At 38.6% G+C, this 25,036-nt stretch overlaps 2 protein-coding genes across 2 annotated transcripts in view; both read left to right on the top strand.

Annotated features, from left to right (window-relative positions):
- LOC138351344 (sodium-independent sulfate anion transporter-like) overlaps positions 1-17,295 on the top strand; it is a 44,581-nt gene extending 27,286 nt beyond the window's left edge. The window contains exons 7-12 of the mRNA XM_069303096.1: positions 564-804; positions 979-1,110; positions 3,337-3,583; positions 6,421-6,591; positions 7,167-7,317; positions 7,697-17,295. Coding sequence (XP_069159197.1) covers positions 564-804; positions 979-1,110; positions 3,337-3,583; positions 6,421-6,591; positions 7,167-7,317; positions 7,697-7,854 — 1,100 coding nt within the window. The 3' untranslated portion in view covers positions 7,855-17,295. The remainder of the gene's footprint in view (positions 1-563; positions 805-978; positions 1,111-3,336; positions 3,584-6,420; positions 6,592-7,166; positions 7,318-7,696) is intronic.
- Positions 14,085-24,808, top strand: LOC138351415 (uncharacterized). Its single transcript, XM_069303235.1, has 3 exons — positions 14,085-14,194; positions 14,504-14,522; positions 24,029-24,808. The coding sequence occupies exons 1-3, from the start codon at positions 14,085-14,087 to the stop codon at positions 24,806-24,808; spliced, it is 909 nt and encodes a 302-aa protein (XP_069159336.1).
- Positions 24,809-25,036: the final 228 nt, after the last annotated feature.

Genomic DNA, 25,036 nt, shown 5'->3' with positions numbered 1-25,036 from the left:
CCGTGCCCCCCTTAAACAGTATATTTCGTGTCCCCCTTACATGGTATATTCCGTGCTTCCCTTACACAGTACTGTATATTCCATGCCCTCCCTTACACAGTATATTCCATGCCCTCCCTTACACAGTATATTCCGTGCCCTCCCTTACACAGTATATTCCATGCCCTCCCTTACACAGTATATTCCATGCCCTCCCTTACACTGTATATTCCATGCCCTCCCTTACACAGTATATTCCGTGCCCTCCCTTACACAGTATATTCCATGCCCTCCCTTACACAGTATATTCCATGCCCTCCCTTACACTGTATATTCCATGCCCTCCCTTACACAGTATATTCCGTGCCCTCCCTTACACTGTATATTCCGTGCCCCTCTTACACATCATTTCATATCCCCCTTACAACACATAATTTAGGGTAAAAAGTGGCTTTGCAAGAATGTACCATTCAATCATCAAATATCTGTACCTTCACAGCCCAAAGTACCTTGTATATAAATAAATAAATATTCTAAATATAATTGATCAAACCCCATGTAACATTTTCGTAATACTCTGTCAGGTTATGTGGAACCTGGAATCCCATATGCATCTCTTCCGCCTTTCTCAACGGAGATCAACAATCAAACTATAACATTTCCAGAGATCATGAGTGACATTGGCATTGGTGTGGCAATGGTCCCATTCATTGCTATTCTTGATCTTATTGCCATTGTCAGTGTATTTGCTAAAGGCAGAACCTTTGATGCCACACAGGAGATAATTACTTTAGGCATTGCCAATGTAATTGGGTCCTTCTTTGGGTAAGTACTGTACAGTACACTACTTTACAGAGAATTATTTTATTTTTATTTCTAAATGTAATTTAATGCAAATCCCCTCAAAACAATTTATTAAAATGTAATGTTTTATAATTATTTCATATAATCATCTGATAAATTGTTTTAATAGACCTAATGAGATAATTACACCAACAGCTCGATGCCTACAACAGGGGGTTTGTCACGCTCGGCTGTTAATCTGACCAGTGGCGTGCGGACTCCTGCTGGTGGACTCATCACTGGCATCATGGTACTCCTCTCTCTTGCATTCCTCACACCATGTTTCACGTGAGTTATTAATAACACTGTACAGATAAATGTTGAATCAAGAGTTAATATCAATTATATGGGCCAAGAAAGTGAAATATATTCCAAAGTTAAAAGTTTAGTTTTACAAGTTGTGATCTTAAAAATCTAGTGAAAAGTGGGATGAATACTCAAAAGGAGGAACGTTTGGTTAAAAATGCCAGGCAGGCGATAGTTCGCAGCTGTGGCAGTGTTTTTGGGGATGAGGAAGGTGGAAGGACTATTAATAAAAAAAACAGTATAGTAGTTCTGTTTATGCAAAGCAAGCAAGGAAGTAAGTGAAGTAAAACAGAGATGATAATCAAAGTATTTGGTAAGTTAATACAACAGTTGTTCAACAGAAAAAAAATTGTTGATTGAATAATATGTTGGGAAAGAAAATTTGTACCTTTTAAGAAAATAGTGTCACTGTCTACCTGATAGCCACGATGGTGAGTACCTGGAAAAAAGGATTTGTATAAGAAGTTTTCTGAACATAATGATATACAGTACTTTATAGCCAGGATCTTAAGTAACCGTGTCAGGGTCAGGACTGTGGTGGCTTGTGAAAGCTTCCCCTAATTTGCCTGGTCTTGAACAAATTACACGGATGGTTGTTGAAAAGCTCCTGGTGAGGCTGCTCAAACCACACACTAGAAATTAAAGAGACGACGGCGTTTCGGTCCGTTCTGGTGAGGTTTTCCAAGTGCATTTTAAAGACAGTGCATTCTAAATACTTTGACTTGTTAATTTGATAAGATAATTACATTCAGGTAATTACTACCAACAAACAATGATGGGGAATCCAGGGATGTGGGGTTCAATCCCATCACACAGCTTCAATATTTTTCTAATAGCTACATAGTGTTCTTGTGATTTCATTGTGTGTATCACGTGTTTCAAACATGTTACAGGAACACCAAAGCTTAGCTTGCCTGGCGTACCTGAAACTCTAGAGATGGATCTACCCGGAGGGAGTAGAACCGTTTTTTGGTTGGTGTTCATGATGCCAATGGAGAGTTTGGCTGGGGTTTTTAAATTTTATTTATTTACCTCTTATCAGTCATTCTTGGCTGGAACGAATAATCTCCAGTGACTCCCTAGCATCTATTGTGCCTCTACAAGGAACACTTGAAATGTTCCTTGTGGCACTGATGTCAGAATGTGTTCTTGCCCAACTGTGGATGATCTTGTCAAATCATCCTGTCCTTGCAAATAGTGCAGTACATCGCATTTTGATGTCAAAATCGTACATTGCATTTTGATGTCAAAATCTCCAACTAATGGAACATGGTGTATTATAAATTATAGTGGCTTGCAAACATTCACATTTTCTGTTTGTGGGTCCATTTTTTTAGGTTTGGTTAGGTTAGGGCAATTTAGCACGTCATTTTCTGTTCATTGCGACAACTGGAGAGGATTAGCTGGTCCAGTCGACATAGTGAATCTTAAGGAGCTGTCAAATCATTTGTCTTAGTAAAGTGGTTTTAATTCATATTACTCAAAGAAATTTTTTTTAATTAAAAGTTAAACAAATTTGAGAGGGACATTACAAATACTCTACCTACTCTTACTAAGAGTTGATTGGGAAAAGATTATATACAAGATTACATGCATGTTTAGAATAGATGAAAAAATTAAACTGATAAATTATTAGTTTTTTGTATAATGTGAGAGGAATAATTTTGAACTACTGTATATGTAGTAGAAGTATATATGTGCTTGCACAAGAGTGAATAAATATGTTAATTCCATGTGAACATAGTACTGTACTGTAGTCAGTGTGTTGTGCATTCTAAATGAATGTAACCCATTTTACCAACTGTAATTTTGCTTATAGTAAACATAAATAAAATGTAGACCTTAAAGCTCCCAACTATCCCATTTAAGCAGGAATCAAAAGAATAGTAGTCGAATGTTTATAGATTTATTTATACTTTAGTTACACTAGTAAAAGTGAGCAACTTTTTATATAGCTTTGATGCAGAGCTACTATTCTTTTGTTAGAAACTTTATAATCCTTTATAATGTCAAACAAACATTGTCCTTAAAAATATCAAATAATAAATCTTAATGTTATAACCTTGCTTCATACAAATTTTGCAAGTTTTTACTCCATATTTTGGTACTTTTTGGGAACAACTCTTGTGTATACATTAGTCAAAACAATATTTTTCCCATACAACAAATGGCATGAAATATCTTATAAATGCAATTCTGTCTCCTCAGTTACATTCCAAAATCAACCTTGGCGGCAGTGATCATATGCGCCGTGATACATCTGATTGATTACGGGATCTTGGCCCCTCTCTGGAGAAGCAAGAAGGTCGATCTAGTACCTCTTTTTGTCACCTTCATTGCCTGTCTCGTATGGGGACTGGAGTGGGGGATTCTTTTGGGCATTGGCGTCAATCTGTCCATGCTGCTTTATTCCATTGCCACACCTACCATCAAAGTTGCCCTTGTGCCCCCTGGTGTAAGTTTTTTGTTTTGGCAAATATACACGTTCTTTAGACACTAAGCTACTAGTATTAGGTAACCCAAGTAGAAATACCTTACGGTTTCATGTCTATTGCTCATCATCTTCAAGGTTTTCGTCTGCTGTGTTAAGTGTTCCTAATCATATTGATAAAAAAGTGTGGCTCATTGAATTTATGCAATGTAGCTTAATAGCAATTATTTTTATTAGTCTAGATATCCCAATAAAATATCTTATGGTTCTGTCATTTTTCTGATCTATTCTACTGAGTTGCTCATTGAGGCAAGATCCTGGTTAGGATAACTCTCAAGCATGGCAGATAATGTTCTGCCCAGCACATCAAGGAACTTTTCAAATTTTACCTGCCAGACCGTACTGGTGCTAGAGACTACAATGAATAATGCTCATCCAGCCCAGAACGCAGCCAGAAAAAATGCAGTCATATAAAACTAAAAGCTTTTCTAAGTGCTGCATCACAAGGGTTATCTCGCAGCATCCATCCTAGCAACTGAATGGTTCACCGTCACAATAATAATAATAGTAATAATTTTATTTACTAAATGTATATAAAAGCATGCTACAGTAATTACCGAAGTGTAGTTACAGGGAGAGCTACGCTCATGGTGTCCCGTCTCCACAGTACTTTTTGTTATATAGTGCTTTGAAACTACTGATGGTTTTGGCCTCCAACACCTTCTCACTTAACTTGTTCCAACCATCTACCACTCTGTTTGTAAAAGTGAACTTTCAAATGTGTTCTCAGCAGCTTTGTTTCTTTTGTTTGAGCCTATCTCTTTTTCTTCAAGTTGCAGCTTTATAAAATTCTTCTTTGTCAATTTTGTCGATCCCTTTAATATTTTGTACGTAGCGATCATATCGCCTCTTCTTCTGTCTTCTAGCTTTCGTATATTTAACACCTCTAAGCTCTCCCTGTAGCTCTTGTTTTTCAGTTCTGGGAGTCATTTAGTTGCATGTTTGCATTTGTTCCCATTTATTGATGTGCTTGAGATATGAGCACCATACAATCACTTCATATTTCAACTATGGTCTCACATAGGTTGTGAACAAATTCTGTAATATTTTGCCATCCATGTACTTAAAAGTGATTCTAAAGTTGGAAATATGTAGCATACACTTCTTGCACAATGTTCTTTATGGTGACACTGACAATTTTTTATCCAGAACCACCCTTAGATCTTTATCAGGATTCTTTAAAGCTTTTCCACATAATTTGTAGGCTGTGCAGGGTCTATTTTCTCCTATTCCACATTCCATAACATGGCATTTATTCACATTACATTGCATTTGCCAAGTGATGCTTCATACACTTATTTTGTCCAGGTTTTCTTGAAGGGCCTGACAGTCATCTAAATTTCTTATCATTCCTAGTAGCTTGGCACAATCAGAAAATATGTCTATGTAATTTTGTACTCCTTCTGGTAGATCATTTATATAGGCAATGAACATTACTGGTGCTAAAAATGAACCCTGTGGTACTCCACTTGTAACGTTTCTCCAGTCTGATACATCTCTTGTGGTTACTGCCCTCGTTTTGCCATCGGTTAGAAAATTTTTCATTCAATTCAGAAGCCTCCCTGTCACTCCTCCAGCATGTTACATTTTACAGAAAAACTATTCATGTGAGACTCTGTGAAAGTCTTTTTTAGGAAGAGATAAATGTAGTCATAAGATAAGATGTTTATTCAGTCTACTCAGGAGATAGTCAACAGAACTATCCCTTTCCTGTAAAATCTGTGGCTCTATCACAGGAACTAAGTGGATTTGTTACACAGGACCTTCCTGTTCAAAACCATACTGTTTTATGATATTATTTTACGGGCTCACCATAGCCCGTGCTGCTTGGAACTTTTATGTTCCAGGTATCGAATCTTTAACAACAACAACAAGATATTATTTCTCTCAAGGTGTTCTACCCATTTGGTTTTAATTATCTTTTTTCTAATGTTTTGACAACACGTATCAACAATACAGGTCTATAATTAAAAGGGTCTTCCCTGCTACCATTTTAGTAGACTGGAACTGTTAGCCTTTTTCTATTTATCTGCCAAGACTCCTCTACACAAAGATGACTGAAAAAAAGCAAATAAAGTGGAGTACTGAGCTCAGATATGCATTCACTCGGAACCCAAGGTGAAAATCCATCTGGTCAACTGCTTTGTTCCTACTTACCTCCTTGAGTATTTTTTCCACTTCATCTCAAGACACTTATTATTTACTCAGAAACCAAACCAAATCTAATCATGGATGAAGACAGCTTGCCAGATAGCCAACAAGTCAAAGAGAACCAAAGCACAGCTGCTGGAGCCTCTGTGTACCTCTGTGAGGGGGGGACCAGGTTTTGACTTCTGGTCTCCAGTAGGCTCTTAATGATGTATAGTATGAGGTTCTGGTGCAATTAGACAGCTACAAAGCTATCTAGAGAAGCTAGCAACAGGGAGCCACCTTCGAAGCCCTCCTGGGAAGTAGACAAAGCTGTTGACCGAACCACACACTAGAAGGTGAAGGGACGATGACGTTTCGGTTCGGACCGAAACGTCGTCGTCCCTTCACTTTCTAGTGTGCGGTTTGGTCAACATATTTCAGCCACGTTATTGTGACTCCTCATCTGCATACTATATAGACAAAGCTGTTATTCTTTCTGTGTTTCAGGAGTCATTTTTGTTGTTTATTCAAATTAGGCTTAACGTTCACTCCACTTCCTCTCATGTATATTCCTCATGTTCTGTATAGTGCTCATTCCTCATGTGTATGTATCTTTTTTCTTGTGTATATTTCTCATTCCTCTCATGTTTATTTCTCATGTCTCTCTTTAGAAACATCATGGAGGATATGTTTTAGTTACTCCATCCCACGGCATTAGCTACCCCAGTACATGCCACATCCGCGCTGCCATCAGAAAGGCTGGGCTCAGGCAGGCTGGTGGTTCTCTTCCCATTGTCATCGACTGTTCCTTCATTGATACTGCAGACTATACGTCAGCGAAGGTGTGTCCAAACTCTTGGTTATTTGTCATTTAAAGAATATTAATTATCAGGCTTGAAAGACTGTTTTATGTTTTTCCAAATTTTTATCCGTCACTTTAATATTTAGAGATAATGCATTTTTATATTAGATCATATATGTCATATTCACTAGGTAACTTTACTGAATTCCTATCTCCATTAAAAAATACAATATACAATATACAGTACTGGTAGGAACTACAAATAGATGTCTTGAGTTATACAGTAGTTTCTTCCTCTTGCAATGCTTTTTATATCTAGATCATGTCATTTATTAAATATTTATGAAGAAACACAGTAAAAAAACAGCATTGAATGTAATGAAAAGCCATTTTCTGGGTAAGACCCGGAGGCTCCCCGGAGCTAATCAGGCTGATATGAATTTATTAGACACCTGGCATCAGTCAATGCACATGGAGTCCTTTTTTAGGGGGTGAGAGAATTTGTATCATAATCAATAATGATTCATTGTTTCAGTTCTATTACTTAATCTTTACCTAATGGAAACAACTCGAACATTTTTCCCTAATTATGTTTAACTTCTCTCTCACCATCAGGGGATCAAAGGGATGATAGATGACTTCCAGTTACGAGGGCAGATCCTGGTGTTTGTTGGCATGAAGCCACGTGTCCTCCAGATCATCGGAGCTCTTCATGAGGGCATTGTTGTTTGTTCCTCCTTTGATGCTTTGCCCGAGGCTTTGGCAGGTGTGACACTCCTCTTCATTTACTTTAAGCAACAATGCAACCCCTGGACATTAAATTTGCATTATATATTTTCTTTATAATGAATGCTTTAATGGTAATGCTTAAAAGCTTATACCATTATAATTTAAATTTCCAGCATCAATACAGATGTTTCTAATATATACATATTGTACCAAATTCAACTTTATACTGAAAGCAAACTTTGAGTTCAAATCCTTTATAAACACATTTTCTGGTCACTTTCATTAGCCACAATGTTTTACAACCATAAGAAGTTTTCAAATAATATAATCTCTATAATTTTTTACATAATAACATTCAGAAACTATATTTATTATTATTAATTATTTATAATATTATTAATGTAATTTTCTATCAGATGGGGAGACGGAAGTGGGACTCGACAGTGTCAATGGTGACGGACGACACCACGGAGGAGATATAATCATCTCTACTATGATATCCACCCCTACATCCGACACCAGTGATGCAGCTAACCCTCTGCTCACCACCACAGCTTTCCATGACCAGAAGTAGCATAACTTTACAGCTGTTTTGACTACAAGTGAGAAATCTTACTCTGTCAAAGGGATAGCAAACTGTCAAACAAATAAAGTAGCCTGCCTTTAACATTCCAATACTAGCAACCCGTGTGCATATTTTACCCATTCCTGTCGTCTCCGGAAACAAGCTTAATATCGCCAGTGTCTCAGACTCGACGGGTTGTGTAAAGTGAGTGACTGCAATAATAATTCCTAAGACAGTACTATGCAGGCCACTTTAGATTTCATTGACAGTTATGTTTTTACATTATTGTAATCAAGGACAGGATGAAAGTATTTACATTTTCATATTTACATTCTACAATTTAAAATGTGCAGTGCAGAGCACATTTCATATTACATTCCAACAAACCATACTTCAGCACTTAATCATGGCCTTCCCACATATTAATCAAAGAAAGCTATACTTTGTAGAATCCAGGTTTATACAAAACAGTGGTGATGACTCAGTATTCTGGAATCCAGAAACCTGAAGGAAATAAAGAATGGACTCCCTTGACAATGACACATATCAGTATAATTGGTCTTTCTCATTTACGCACTATAGCCCATGTCTAGGAGTGTTGATGATTCTTGATAATGGCCTACAGTGTCTCATAATCTGCTTATGCCTCACAAGCAACTATGCAAAGTTGTATTGTTCTCTTAGTGGAAAGCAGCTATTTACTGTGACTTGTTGACCGCAATAACTAACTGAACACAATTTTATGAGATTTAGTGTGCTTAAGTTGTTACAACATAAATATCATGACACTTGACAAACTCACCAACTACTTTGTAAATACATTTTTCATGGGTGTCAGACTTAATTTACATTAGAAATTAGTTATAAGTGTTAGAATAGATACATTGTTTATTTCTCTTAGACCCAAGTTTTCTTTGTAGGGTTTCAATGTAAGGATCAAACACATAAGGGCAAACTTGATCTTGTTTCAATGTGGTCTACAAAATTCATCTTCCATTTCATTATTTTCTCACACATGCAGTTCATATAAATATCTATTTTTAAGTTAGGAAATTTTACATACATGTCCTTGAGCTGGAAGATTGTTATCAGAGTTGAAGACTGTTATTGGACCTTTTCTGACTACAGTCCTGAGACCTTGCTTAACAATGTAGGTATAGGTATTTGGGAGTGTGCTAGTGTAGTGTCTAGTGAGTCAGAATCCATCATTCACTAAAAGTTGCACAACAAGTGGGAGCGCCAATAAAAAAAAGCCAACCAAACCCTGGAAATAATCAAGTGTACTTTTACCTTCAAGGAAAAGAAAGCAGTCGTTCAATTGTATAAGTCTCTGGTGCGCCCCCACCTGGATTATTGCATCCAGGTGTGGAGACCTCATCTTCAGAAAGACATAGCTGCTATGGAGAAGGTGCAACATCGGGCAACAAAAATCATCCCAGAGCTTAGTCATCTCTCGTATCAGGAACGGTTGAAGGCCACAGGGCTAACAAGACTGCAAACCAGGCATGACAGGGCGGATCTTATCAAAACCTTTAAAATACAATACTAAACAATATGGAGGATGTCGATCCAAACAATTTCTTCAAAAGGTCAGATGTAACATGAATGAGGAGCAATGGGTTCAAGCTCAACAAGCAACAATGTAGGAGAGAAAAAAGGAGAGGCTTTTTCACCAATAGGATTGTAAACCTGTGGAACCACCTACCCACCGAAGCCGTAAATGCCAAAACTCTGCTGGGTTTTAAAATACATCTGGAAAAGATCATCAGAGCAAAGGGAGGGGGGGACTTTTGACAAGCCACCAACTTCCTGTCCTCATTGAGGCAATTAGTATTAGTTGCCCTTGGGTAAATTCACTACTTTCAATGTGTGGATATCTGAGAGGGGTCCATAGATGGTTCCCAAGCTAACTCCTCCAGACAACAAACTAAAGAATGGCCACCTTGTGGGAGGAGGAGAGGAGATGTTAGGCACTCCAAAGGGAGCAATGCTGTGTTGCTGACCCAATGTCACACATGCCAAGTGCTGCTGAGGGACATAAACCAGGCACCGAGCCACCAAAACCCAAAAAGACAAAAAGACATGAGCCTGAATAACTGCCCAGGACAAATGAGGCCAAGAAGGCAGACAAGCCTGGAAAATATGGACAACACAATCCACAAAAAGACAGTAGGCTAGCAAAATAAAAGCCACCCAGTGTACCAAAAGAGAAAATCCAGGCACAGAAGCAAGGATCAGGGACACTGGCCCAACAAAGGACGCCTTTACAAACAATTCAAGCAGGAAATGGCATACTGCAGCCATAAAGCAGAAGCAGGGCAAGCGGCCAGCTTGAGCCATGCAGTCCTCGTGGCGCAGTGGTAAAACACTCGCCCAGTGCTTTAGATATATGCCTCTGTTCACACAGCAGTGAATGGGTACCTGGTTGTTAAACGATTTGGTGGGTCATATTCCAGGAAAAATTAAGATTAAGGACCCGTCAAAATGCTATGCATGTAGTGGATTTACAAGAATGTATGCATGTAAGAAACAGAAGGCTCAGTAGGAGAAGACCCTGCTAGAGGGCAAAAGCCCATTAGGCAACCCCATAAAAGCAGCAAACAAATGGCCCACACTGAAAGCCAATGAGAGAGTTACTGCCAAGTTGAATGAAGAGAGGTAACAGGATCAGTCAACAGGTAATGGCTCACTAAAATGACAAAAAGATAGGCTTGCAATAGCTGACTCTGACTCTGAAACAACAGTGGGACACAAGTCAAACAGCACACCAAGCCAACACAGACCAGTGTCAAGAAGGCTGCCACAGACACGTCAATATAGACTTGTCGGCTGCTCAAACAGCAGAAACCGGACCATGTTGGGTCACTCAAATGGCAAAAGAACCATGTAAATACACATGTGCTCAGATACCGAGCCCAAAGTCACAAAAACCCTAGCTGAGCCAGCCACCAAGGAGGGACATCCTGCGGCAAAATACCGCATCTTGGAAGGAATGAGGAAACAGTGCACTAGAGGAAAGAAACAGAAACCTAACCAATCCCACCAATCAAAATGCCACCACAAAGAGTTCATGACCTAGTACTGAGCTGATAAACAACAGAAGCCACAGACCAACATCTGTGAATGACTGAGCAATATGCAAACCTAATGAGAGGATGCAATATTGCCCAGCCACTCCACTGAAGAGGTTGAAACACGAGGTACTGACCACAATCACAGTCGAGAGCCCTGCAAGGGAACCACATGGCTAAATCCCAAGAACCAGATGTCAAGCTACAACCGAGACCAGCCCCAGACCGAAAAACTAACCGAGTCATACTGGGGGAGACAAAGAACCACTGAAGTGAAGGCAGAGGACAGAACCAGCTAAAAAAACGATAAATGCTCAACAGTGCAACCAAAACCACTGCCAACCTACAAATCCAAAATGCACACTTACCAAAAGAACACTAAACTAAGATTTTGTTTATTTTTTCTGAACTCGCCATTAGTTTCCTTATACATGTACAGTACTATAACTTTCACATTATTCGTAGAATTTTGTTTACAAAAATGCACATGGGAGGTAGCTCCCAAATAAATGTTGCATTGGAAGGTTAGCTCCTGCACTGTGCTCTTGTTTCAAGTAACAATTTATGGTGTGCGCACAAAAAAAAAAATATTAATTTTTTCTTTCTAATGTTGTTCAAATGCATGCCCTGATTATGGGAAGTTAAACAGAAATTATGTAGCTTGCTTTGGCTGTAGTGGAGAAGTGGAAACTCGTAATGACATCATCAACTCGTGAGCACTGATAGATGAGACGCCCTGTGGAAGCCGCCCGGCCCAGGTGGGCAGCGTGAATAGCCACGGATATATTTATACAGTACTGATTTATTTCAGTGACACTGATTTATTTTTCACAATTTTTTTGCAATTATATTGTATAATGGTGTGTAATTTGAGAAACGTTAATAATAAAAAGTACAGAACATTAATACACACAAATACATTGTGTATACAGTATTATACTCTTTGAAAAATAAATCATTCTGTTTTGCTATTACGGTATTACACTGTAAACACATTTTATATATATATCTACACGTTTATGCAGTTATGAACCACTAGGCAGTTCTGGTGACTGACAATCTCGTAGCATTGATCCATGGTTAGCATCCCACATTTTGCACCAAAGTTGTAATTACTCGCATAAAATACATTTAATTTTCGTTGTACAGTATTTTTAATGTTTTTACCATGGTTTTTTTTACAAGTGCAGTGATGCATTGAGCTGTCATATCACAATGTGTAGAATATCACTATGTACAGATACTGTATATCATTGTAACTAACAGGTGCACCACAGTATAATGTTAGAAAAATTACAATACTGTTTTTGCTGTTACGTACCACATTGTATTCACATGTTATATATAGCTATCTACACGTTTATGCACCGTTGTGACCCACTAAGCACATCTGGCTTAGTGGGTGGGACCCAAATTTTGATTAAAGTTGAAAAGGTTAAGAACTTGAACCCAATTTTATTCAGATTTTTGTTCAGCAGAAATCTCTGTAATCTAAATTTGTATTCGAGGTGAGAAATGCAAAACTCAAACTAGAATTTATAATACTGTACTTGGGCTTTCCATTCATCCGAAATCTCATTAATCCAAATTTTTATTCAAGTTGAGAAGTTAAAATTTGAACTCGAATTTCTTTGGGTTTTTGTTTAGCCGAAATCTCTATAATCCGAAGTCCTATTCGAGGTAAAAGGTAAAAATCTTGTACGTAATTTCATTTGGATCACTAAGAGATTCAGGTTACCAGAATCCAAATTACAAAGATCTTACAGTTTCAAAGTTTAGTTTCACAGCATCATATGACAGAGTACTGGGAAGACGAGACACCATAATAATATCTCCCACCATGTAACCCCACTTGGTTAATTACATTTAGGTAATTACAAACTGGATTTACGTGTAGCTAATCTTAATAATATTCTTATCAAATACGTTTACATGCACATTTTGACTCAGCATTTATGAATATTATGAGTGAGGTGCCAAAATAGTTTTAAGTCCCATGTAGTTCTCATCATACTGCTGTGTAGTCATTGGGAGTCATAGATCAGGTATTACATTGCAGTAAAAAAAAATTATAGGCATGTGAGGTCCAGTGAAATATACTGATGTTCACCGTCAGTGCGGTACACTGTACATCATAGTATTAGCTTGGCCGGTGTAGTAAATATTTGAGGTGCTAGTGATGAAATAATTGTTGAAGTAGTTCTGACCAAATGTAATTAAAGCTAATGATACTATACAGTACCTAAGTAGGCTTATAAATACTATACAAATTATGAAGCAAGAAAATGTTTATAATGGCAATATGACATATTGTATAGTAATTTGAGAACCTTGAAGGTAATTATGCTGGTATTATAAAATGTATGTTGGCCTTATTGAAACCTAGTTACAGTGGATGTGTGATTATCCAAACTAATTAGGATGAAGCCCTAGTCAGACAATCCAAATATTCAGGTTTCCAGATTTCAAGATTACACTATCTGAATTACCTCAGGAATTTCTGACAAGTGGCTGGATAATCACCAGAACAAACCAGAAACCAGTTATATAAACTAGAGATTTAGATATATTAATAGACCACTGTAGTTTGGGGGCCATTGAAGTATAATTATTTTGGAATCACTAAAATACAGCACTGTAGTGTATAATTATTTGGGGCCATTTATTGCAATATGTTAGATTTTTTGTAAAAAAATTGCATTCAATCCTAGAAATCTCATTATGTTGGGGGTCATGTAATGTAATTGTGTTGGGGCTGGGAAATATAATAATTTTGGGACCAGAAAATATACTTATTTTGGGACCAGAAAACATAATTATTTTGGGGCCAGTTCGGTAGCGTATAGTCATGGTTGAGCAATGATAGTATAGTTAGTGGAGTTAGTAAAGGGATACTAGTGCAGATGAGGCACTGGGGGTACTAAATATGTTCGGCCAATTAACAAAATTGTTACAACTGAAGAGAACATTGGTGTTTGGACCATTAGTGAGCATTATGATGATGGTCTGATGAGAGTATTAGTGAAGGGGGTTTGGAATATCTTGTCAGATGGGCTAAACACACTCACGGATACCTCTGCTAGACAGGCTAATGAGACTCATGGATACCTTTGCCAGACGAACTAATTAGACCAATGGATACCTTTGCCAGACGGACTAATTAGACCAATGGATACCGTGTCAGATGGACTAATTAGACCAATGGATACCCTGTCAGATGGACTAATTAGACCAATGGATACCATGTCAGATGGACTAATTAGACCAATGGATACCATGTCAGATGGACTAATTACATCCTGGGTTAAATTGCAATGATACAGCAAAATATTTGATCATATCTAATATGAATTACTTGCCAGTGTCCTAGAATGTTAATTGTAATCCTGTTTAACTTGAGTGTGATAAGATATTTTATTAGGTTGACATCAGCTAGGTCTATAGGCTGCAACTGTTAGGCTATGATCTAAATATGAATTTAGTTTTACCTTAACACCCATCAAAATTACCTTTTTAAATAAATAAACAATTTAAATAAATTATTCATATAAAAATGTAAGTGATGTGAATTCACAAACCATTTGCAGAAGACTTGGCAGACTTAAGGTACTGTACATTGTTTTTTATGGTTGTGGAAGTTTAATTTATAAGCCCAGAGACGGCATCTTTTAGGTGTTTCCAGACTCATTTAACAGTGTAATTAAACCATTATCATCTTTCTATTCTCATTATGTACTGCTTAACTTATGAGAAATATAAGTACTGAAGGTAATAAAGCTTATTGATGAAAATAAGTGAAGCGGTAGTACAGTAGTTTAATATTTGCCATGTTCATGGTAAGTCTTTTTAATGTAATTTTATGGATAATCATTAATTAGTGAATGCCAAATTCATGTACAAACTTGCAATAAAATTAGATTACAGTATTAATTAGTAATAAAAATGTTATTGGATGAAACCATGATTCCAGTTATGTCTTGGTTTGCTTTTCAAATTTTTAACATATTTAAATGTTGCAACTGTTAACAGTTTAGAAGGCAGTTTCTTTATGCTATAAAGCTATTCAATTTATCATTGTGAATACAGCACAGAAGCTATAGAAAAATGTCTTAGGGGTTTTGTGGTGGCCAGATGCATACTGTAATTGTTTGTTTAGGTACAAAATGCTCAGTTTTCACGCAAGTGTAAGAAATGTCCTCATTGTTGCTGCTATCCACCACAACATTAACTTAGTTTGTTATATGTACAGTATTGCTTGTTTATGTTGCCTGGAATACTCATCGCAGATGATTTTACATTCCATTTGTGTATATTACAAATGGGGCTTAATGAGCTCCATTTGATTCCAGCAAGGAATAAGCTTTAAATAGTTAGTTGGATGTTACTGTTTTTATTATTGGTGGAAATTATACTTTGAACTGTACTGCATACTTTTTTGTTAAAGAGTTCACACATTATTTTTAAATACATTAATTTTAGTGTATTTACCAGAATTCACCTGAGAGCCACCATCTCTAGTGGTCTTGATAAGGACTGGAAGCTAACAACTTGTCAAAGGTGCCTCTACATTATTCCTGAGGATTTTGAGAATTTTATTGATAAATGACCAGAAAAATCAACAGTAAATAATTTTTCTACCATTTTACTATGCAATAAAGTTTTAGGTGCAGCTTTAGTCTGAACATTGTTCCTTCACCCAGCTCTGGTAATGCACAGAGGTGGGACAGAAGAGCCAAAGCTCAACCCCCCACCCACAAGCATAACTAGGGGAGTACATATAACTTTGCAAAAAAAACACTCCATTTAATTTTAGCATTACTTTACATATTCATAAAATTCCTGCCTTTAACACATTAAGAGCTCAGTGAATTTGTCACTAGTGTATTAAGCTTCATTATTAAGTATACATAGTAGGATTGCTTATGGTTTTGTTATATTTATCCTTTTCTGTGAAGTTTCTGTGCAATATCTTGAGAATATCTCATCCACATTGACATCTACAACACTTACATGAGATGTCCATTTATTAGCCCAAGTTAACCAAGTGATGCACAGTTCGTCCAATTTGTTGCATCATAGGCCACGTGTTGCAATGGCATTGTGTTGATCACATTTTGATTATTATAGAGTTTGATATAATTTTATCAATAGCTTTCAAACTATAGACAAAACTATGATATTGTTTGATTTTTTGATGCACAGTACAATATTAAAGTAAGGTTGATACTCATATTTTCAAGAGGTATTATTTTGTCATGATTTCTAATGCAAAAACAGTAAACCCTTACATAGCAGAAAGTTTATGTGGCATTACCATACAGTATCATTAATAGCAAAATAAAAAAAAATGGCATATTACAAGCATAATTCACATGTTACAAATTGGTGCAGGTTTATTTATGTTTTTCCCACTTTTTGGATGACATTCTTGAGTCATGGCACATTAGAAATGGGTTCCTCTTGTCTTTTATGCACTTTGATTTTATTAAATCCTTACACCATAGTCTATTAAATAAAATTCTGCATCTCTGACTGTACTCAAAGAGGAAAATTCAAATAATAATATTCACTCTTGCCGACATTATTGGTGAGTATACAGATCTTATTCATTCAGATGTTTGTGTCCAAGAAATGGCAGATCACTTAAACATAGTTTACCTGAGGCCCACTATGTCTCGCAGCCTGTACAAAAACAGGAAGCTGTTAAAGGTCTCCCTATTATTCCTGAGGTGGATGTTCCGTTGCGGCAACTGGAAAAAGGTCATCTTTGGAAGGTCTCTCTCTGGAATGCATCATACTTTTTTCAACATAACATCAAGTTAACATAGTACTAGGCTTATTTGAAATTGATTTCTGATGCAACAGAAGGGCCTATACCACGTGTGTCAGTCAAACATTGCTGTTATCCTTTGATACCTTGTTTTTTCTCTCAGTTCCTTTCAGTGCGGCTTTATGTATTATGTAAAATTCTTAAACGGTAAGATCTCATTGTCTTGATTTGTTTACATTTGTTTGAATTGTGAGAAATAGATGAATGTTTTATATAATGTAAAATTGTGAAAATCAAGCTATAATGTTTTCTTGTTAGAAATATTGAATGATAATCGAGTTTTCCACAAACATTAATTTTTTATTGTAAATATAATGTCCAATTACAGAGCTATAGTTGTGGAGTGAGTATATAAGGGGCTCCTTTGAGGAGCTCGTGTGGTGTTAAGATGGTATGTAACGATCTAACAAGATATAGGTGATGATGTAAGGGTTGTTAGACGTGTGGGTAAAAGCCACACTCATGTGGGGAGTGATGACACGTATTGCTTCACTGTATATAAGAATAATGATAGCTGATATTTTTTCACACAATAAAAAGCAAATGAAACACTGTTTTATTAACCTGGATTATTGATATTAGAATTAAACCCACTAATAATGATGGCAGAATTAAACCATTAATGGTGGCAGAATTAATAATAATAATAATAATAATAATTTTTATTTAGGTAAGGTACATACATAAAGAGATTTTACAAAGTTTGTTGGCTTTATAGATAGAGCTAGTACATACAATGCCTAAAGCCACTATTACACAAAGTGTTTCGGGCAGATTCAACTATTAGTAGTAATAACTAGCTTAAACGCAAAGCGTTTCGGACTAATTCAACTATTAGTAGTAATAACTAGCTTATAACTAACTCATCCTTACAATGATGGCTGAACTTAAATTGTAAATAATGATGGCAGTATTCAAGTGCTTGTGTAACATGATGGAGGTGCATCTACAGGCGTCTTGAGACCAAGACCTGCCTCAGCCTGGTGGGGACACGCCTGTATGTGCTTGTAACCTGTGAGCAACAAGCGGTAGTCTATTATAAATAAATAAATAAATAAATGTTTATTTAGGTAAGGTACATACAGTACATACAAGAAATTTTTACAAAGATTGGTGGACTTATAGATAGAGCTAGTACATACAATGCCTAAAGCCACTATTACGCAAAGCGTTTCGGGCAGGAAAAACTTAAATGACAAGCTTAATACTAATTGAGCATAAAGAGTAAAATGAAAACATATTATATTGGTAATTACCAGACCATGGAAGCTATTATTATTATTAATAAGTTATTATTATAATTGTGTAGCTTACTGTACACACTGCAGCCCTCCTATAGTGTGTCTAGCTTCTTGCAGGTTGGAGTTTGATCCCTAACAATCCAAATACTTGTGCACCGTTTCTTTCACTCTGTCATACCACAACTCCTATCTTGTCCTCATATTCCTTTCAAGTACTATACAGTCATACTGGCTTAGTGCTTTCTCCTGATAATTACCCCCACCCACCATCACCCCGTGTTTATAAAGGAAGAATTTACACAACTGATTTATTTTACTCTTAAGGCTTCATTCTCAAGGTACAGTAAATGCTGTAGCAAGTATATTATGTCAGTAATATACTTGCTCTATACTGTATTCTCATTAGCTTATATGTGCTGGTAATGAGATGGGTCTCTTAATTCTACTTAGTGTAGTAATTACAATTAATTCCTCTTCCAGTTATAATGTCCAATTACAGAGCTATAGTTGTGGAGTGAGTATATAAGGGGCTCCTTTGAGGAGCTCGTGTGGTGTTAAGATGGTATGTAACGATCTAACAAGATATAGGTGATGATGTAAGGGTTGTTAGACGTGTGGGTAAAAGCCACACTCATGTGGGGAGTGATGACAAGTATTGCTTCACTGTATATAAGAATAATGATAGCTGATATTTTTTCTCACAATAAAAAGCAAATGAAACACTGTTTTATTAACCTAGATTATTGATATTAGAATTTAACCCACTATTAATGATGGCAGAATTAAACCCACTATTAATGATGGCAGAATTAAACCATTAATGGTGGCAGAATTAATGGTGGTTGGGGATCGAGCTTCCCAAGTGTACAGTTAATACCTCCTCCCAAACCTGCTAGAGAGGAGTCTAATTACCCAAAGATACTCAAAGCCACCCAAAGCTTCCTAGCATTACGGTAGTACAAGGTACAGTGTGAGTTTGCAGCACAAGGTAGTGTGAGTTTGAAGCACAAGGTACAGTGTGAGTTTGAAGCACAAGGTAGTGTGAGTTTGAAGCACAAGGTACAGTGTGAGTTTGAAGCACATGGTACAGTGTGAGTTTGAAGCACATGGTACCTTGCCAATACCTTGCCAATTGGCATGGTACGTTGCCAATATGGCTTCAGACCCAAAAAAAGCACTAACGATGCACTTATTAGTATGCTTAACTCGATTCATACAGCTCTTGATAAAAAATGAGTTCTCTGTTGGGTTGTTTGTGGACCTGCGTAAAGCTTTTGACACTATCAACCACCAAAACCTTCTTCTTAAATTACATCATTATGGAGTCAGAGGACACTCCCTACAATACCTCAAATCCTACCTTACTGACAGGCTCCAATATGTTTCTGTGAATAATACAATTTCTCCCACCCTACCCATCAACATTGGTGTTCCCCAGGGCAGCATACTTGGCCCTCTCCTCTTTCTCATCTACATTAATGACCTTCCAAATGCCTCCCAACACCTCAAACCAATTCTATTTGCTGACGACACAACCTTCATTTACTCCAGTCCTGATCCCCTTGCTCTAAATGCCACAGTAAATACTGAGCTAAATAAAGTCCATCTGTGGCTAACTGCCAACAAACTCACCCTTAACATTGACAAAACCTTCTATATTCTGTTTGGCAATAAATCCTCTAATCAAATAAATCTCAAAATAAACAATACCCAAATTTGTAACAAATTAGATGGCAAATTCCTTGGCATTCTCATTGACCACAAGCTTAATTTCCAGGGACACATTCTAAACGTATCAAAAAAAGTTTCAAAAACTGTGGGCATTCTTTCTAAGATCAGATATTATGTACCACGCCCTGCCCTGGTGACTCTCTATTACTCCCTTATCTATCCATATCTCAACTATGGTATTTGTGCTTGGGGCTCTACTACCCAAAATCACTTACGTCCTCTAATTACTCAACACAAAGCTGCTATTAGGACAATATCCAATTCTGGCCCCAGACACCACTCGGTACCCCTACTTAAATCTCTGAATATGTTAGACATTAAGTCACTGCACATTCTCTCATGTGTATTATACATATATAAAACGCTAAACTATAATGCCAATCCTGATCTCAAAAGCTTCATAGAAGGTTGTATCAGAACCCATGAGCATCACACCAGAAATAAATACAGTTTTGATATTCCTAGAGTACGACTTAATCAAACTAGAAATGCTCTACAAATCAAGGGGCCCAGAATGTGGAATGACCTTCCCAACCATGTTAAAGACTGTACCTCTCTCAACCAGTTTAAGTTAAAAGCGAAGCTATACCTAATAAATTCCCTGTAACCTACCTTACCCTTCTATTGTCAACCAATGTCTGTTTTTTTCTTTAAAGAGCGCTGTTTGTCGACATAATTGTATTTGTGCTGCTTTTTCATCTATGTTTTCATTTCTTGTTTTCATTCTACTCATTATGCTCAATTAGTATAAAGCTTGTCATTTAAGTTTATCATGCCCGAAACGCTTTGCGTAATAGTGGCTTTAGGCATTGTACGTACTAGCTCTACCTATAAGTTAAACAATCCTTGTAAATATTTATTGTATGTATGTACCTTACCTAAATAAAATTGTATTGTATTGTATTGTATTGTATTGTATTGTACAGTGTGAGTTTGAAGCACAAGGTACAGTGTGAGTTTGAAGCACAAGGTACAGTGTGAGTTTGAAGCACAAGGTACAGTGTGAGTTTGAAGCACAAGGTACAGTGTGAGTTTGAAGCACAAGGTAGTGTGAGTTTGAAGCACAAGGTACAGTGTGAGTTTGAAGCACAAGGTACAGTGTGAGTTTGAAGCACAAGGTACAGTGTGAGTTTGAAGCACAAGGTACAGTGTGAGTTTGAAGCACAAGGTACAGTGTGAGTTTGAAGCACAAGGTACAGTGTGAGTTTGAAGCACAAGGTACAGTGTGAGTTTGAAGCACAAGGTAGGAAACTATGAGGATGAAATTGGGTACTTTTTGGTTTTACTTTTGAATAAAATATAGGTTGGTCAAATTCAAAATTCAAATTCAAATTTAATTTAGGTCAGTTATTTAATTCGTTAGGGACAGCTTCCCCCCCTTGCTCTTCGGGGTATTGGATACATACAAGTTTTTAATTATCATAGTAATGAATAATAATTCATATTTTATATATACAAGAGATGAAAAAAAGAGAGCCATAAGCCAGCTGGGTGTGTTGAAGGCAGTCAGCGCTCCGCCTCCTCCAGATGAAGGCGGAGCTTCCACCAAATACCTTCCTGTGATTGGCTGTTGCAGGAATGCCAACACTTTATTTTATGAATAATATGCAAACTAAGAAATGCGTTCTTTTGCACAACAACCTTGTTGTTGTGCAAAAGAACAATAGTTTCTGTTTTGTTCCTGACAAAAACTTCCATCTAACTGAATAATATAGTCAAATAGGAGGGAGGAGCATTGTGTTATCAATGTTATTTGTATCGCGACAATTAACTCCAACTGATGACATCACAAGTTAGGTAGCCAGGTCATGTTTGTATAACATTTGTTATATCCTGCAATATTTAATTATCACTTTATTAATACTTTTGAAATAATTAACGCTTCCCTTTTTGGGTTGATTAAAGTTAAAGCAGAATGTCATAAGCAGGGCTGGTGTGCTGAACGAAGATGATTTATTAAGTAGAAGGAACCTTTAGCGGATCCCTTCCTGTGATTGGCTGTTATGGTGAATGTCAACAAAGAATATCCACCAATGAGATGCCAGCGCGAGAATTCCTACTTGAGCACAACAACCCGCCTTATGGGCTGCTGTTTGCTATTGATAGTTCCTGGGCGACGCAACAGATGGCGCCAGCTGTGTTTTGTAGGCTGACGTGTAATGTAATGTAATGTGACGTTGTTACGAACCCGGATCCAGCGTCCGAGCACGGAGCAGTGACGACCGCGCCATCTGTGGGTCAGCTCCCGAAACCCCCACCAAATGGACGACGACACCTGGCGAGGACGGGATGTATTGGCCTCGAGGGCCAGTTTCTAGTCCCGTTCAGCGCTCAACACAGCCGCTGCTGACCTCTGGTGAGGTGGTGCTCAGACACCAGCGCCATCTATGGAGTGGATAGGTGGGCGTTTGTGTTTGAGCCTGTAAGTGACGCTTACAGGCCAATAGTGGCTTTAGGCATTGTATGTACTAGCTCTATCTATATATCAATCCATTAATGTATCATCACTTGTATGTATATACCTTACCTGAATAAACATATTTATTATTTATTTATTTAAGTGAGGTGCCTTAGTGTGTCCGAGTTATTGATGACGTGTCTGCATACAGAGTCGACCTGGGACTGCTGTGATGGAAGTTGAGTCAGTCTACCCAAGGCAGCCGTCCCCATACCTTGTGCTTTGCTGTAGCAGCTGTGAGTCGCCTCCCGGAAGAACACTGTGGTGTTACCCTGCCGGTGGAGTGGCAGTAGAAGGATTACCCGGGACCGACTGCTGGAGACGACTATCCACTGGGGTATTGAGGACAGGAGAGTGATTTGTGGTATCACACGAGGCTCCTGTCTAGGGCGTTACCCTTATATCGTTCGTGGAGTGGCCTAACCAGCCTTGCTGATCCGGAACCTGCCAGCAGACCTGCTGGACTTGTGGTTGACGGCCTCCACGGCGGTGCCCCCAGTGGAACTGTGTTTTGGCTGGCCTGTGTCTGGGGTAGACTCAGCTTGGTCGAAGGATTCGTCAAGAGACCACGAAGGCACCGAGAATCAGGATCCAGAGTCTTCAGCAGAAGACGATTGTGTATTTCCCCTGTACAGTGTTAATACCCCTCCCCCTGTGCACTCTTTTATATATATATATATATATATATATATATATATATATATATATATATATATATATTATTTGGTGATGGTAATAATTATAGTCTTAAGTTCTTAACTTTCTTTCCCTTCCCCCTTTAAGTTTCTTGCGTCACGGATCACATCCCTTGAAAGCCACTACTGGCTTGGGGTCGGATACAACTTCCTCTAACAACATCAGAGTAAGAACCCCGTTGCGTCCCGAGAGGGCCGTAACAGACGTGACCTGTAAAATAGTGTTATTTGTTGTCAACAGATGGCATAAGTCTCTGTGGTGTAGTGGTAAGACACTCGCCTGGCGTTCCACGAGCGCTATGTCATGGGTTCGTATCCTGGCCGGGGAGGATTTACTGGGCGCAATTCCTTAACTGTAGCCTCTGTTTAACGCAACAGTAAAATGTGTACTTGGATGAAAAAACAATTCTTTGCGGCGGGGATCGTATTCCAGGGACCTGCCCGAAACGCTACGCGTACTAGTGGCTGTACAAGAATGTAACAACTCTTGTATATATCTCAAAAAAAAAAAATAAGCTGTATCTTATGTCTACTGTTGACCGTTCTGTCAATAACTGGCATCAGCTGTATTATTAGTACTTCCGAATTCCCTTTAAATACTGATCTACAAATCCCTTAGCTTATATATATGGTTAACTATCTACGGGCTCACCATAGCCCGTGTTACTTGGAACCTTTTGTTCCAGGTAGCGAATCTTTAACAACAACAACAACAACCTTAGCTTATGATAAGCTGGTTTTATTCATTGTTGGTATTAGGTAACTGGAGTTCTGCAATTATTTTTTTATCTATTGTTGAGGATACTATCATATAACGTCTGGTTATTTTATTTTTTTACTTACAGGAGTTCTTACATTCTTATACTGTAACCATTCTTGGTTAGGATGTATTGCTCTTTGTTAAGATGTGAAGTATTTCGAAATAAATTAAATGTCAGTCCGTAATATTATTGTAACAAAAAATTATGTTATTATATGCATAAGTTTTTCAACAAATTATGCATATAATAACAGCATTTCACATTAATAATACTTGGATATATTGAAATTTGGCAGTGAATTCCAGTCTGGGAATCTCATATGACTAAACTGTACTGTGTTCGCTTAATTTAGCGAGGTGTACTGTATATAATAGTTAATAATAAATCATTGTGTAGTGGACGCCAGCCACGGACACCACGGACGCCAGCCACGGACACCACGGACGCCAGCCACGGACACCACGGACGCCAGCCACGGACACCACGGACGCCAGCCACGGACACCACCGACGCCAGCCACGGACACCACGGACACCACGGACGCCAGCCACGGACACCACCGACGCCAGCCACGGACACCACCGACGCCAGCCACGGACACCACCGACGCCAGCCACGGACACCACCGACGCCAGCCACGGACACCACCGACGCCAGCCACGGACACCACCGACGCCAGCCACGGACACCACCGACGCCAGCCACGGACACCACGGACGCCAGCCACGGACACCACGGACGCCAGCCACGGACACCACGGACGCCAGCCACGGACACCACCGACGCCAGCCACGGACACCACCGACGCCAGCCACGGACACCACCGACGCCAGCCACGGACACCACCGACGCCAGCCACGGACACCACCGACGCCAGCCACGGACACCACCGACGCCAGCCACGGACACCACCGACGCCAGCCACGGACACCACCGTCGCCAGCCACGGACACCACCGACGCCAGCCACGGACACCACCGACGCCAGCCACGGACACCACCGTCGCCAGCCACGGACACCACCGTCGCCAGCCACGGACACCACCGACGCCAGCCACGGACACCACCGACGCCAGCCACGGACACCACCGACGCCAGCCACGAACACTACCAACGAGGTGCCGGAAACGTCATGGTTGAGACGGCATCGTGCGAGGTCCTCGTCCGGACGTCCTGAAGTCACTGGCTGGTATCCGTGGCGCGGACAACTGTGACATTCTCGCATGCTGAAGGACAGGAAGTTGCAATTTCCTGGTATTTCCTCTGCTTTTACTTCTCTCTTAAAGCTTTCCTAAACAAAATTTTCAAACTGAATAAAAAAAAACTGATCTGAGACTAAAAATTACTTAAATATCACTGTAGTGACGTATTGGCTGCTCACAAAGTTTCTAACATTCGTATTCTA

Source organism: Procambarus clarkii, chromosome 49 (assembly GCF_040958095.1).
Source record: "Procambarus clarkii isolate CNS0578487 chromosome 49, FALCON_Pclarkii_2.0, whole genome shotgun sequence".
NCBI lineage: Eukaryota > Metazoa > Arthropoda > Malacostraca > Decapoda > Cambaridae > Procambarus > Procambarus clarkii.
This window is presented reverse-complemented; position numbering and strand designations above follow the sequence as displayed.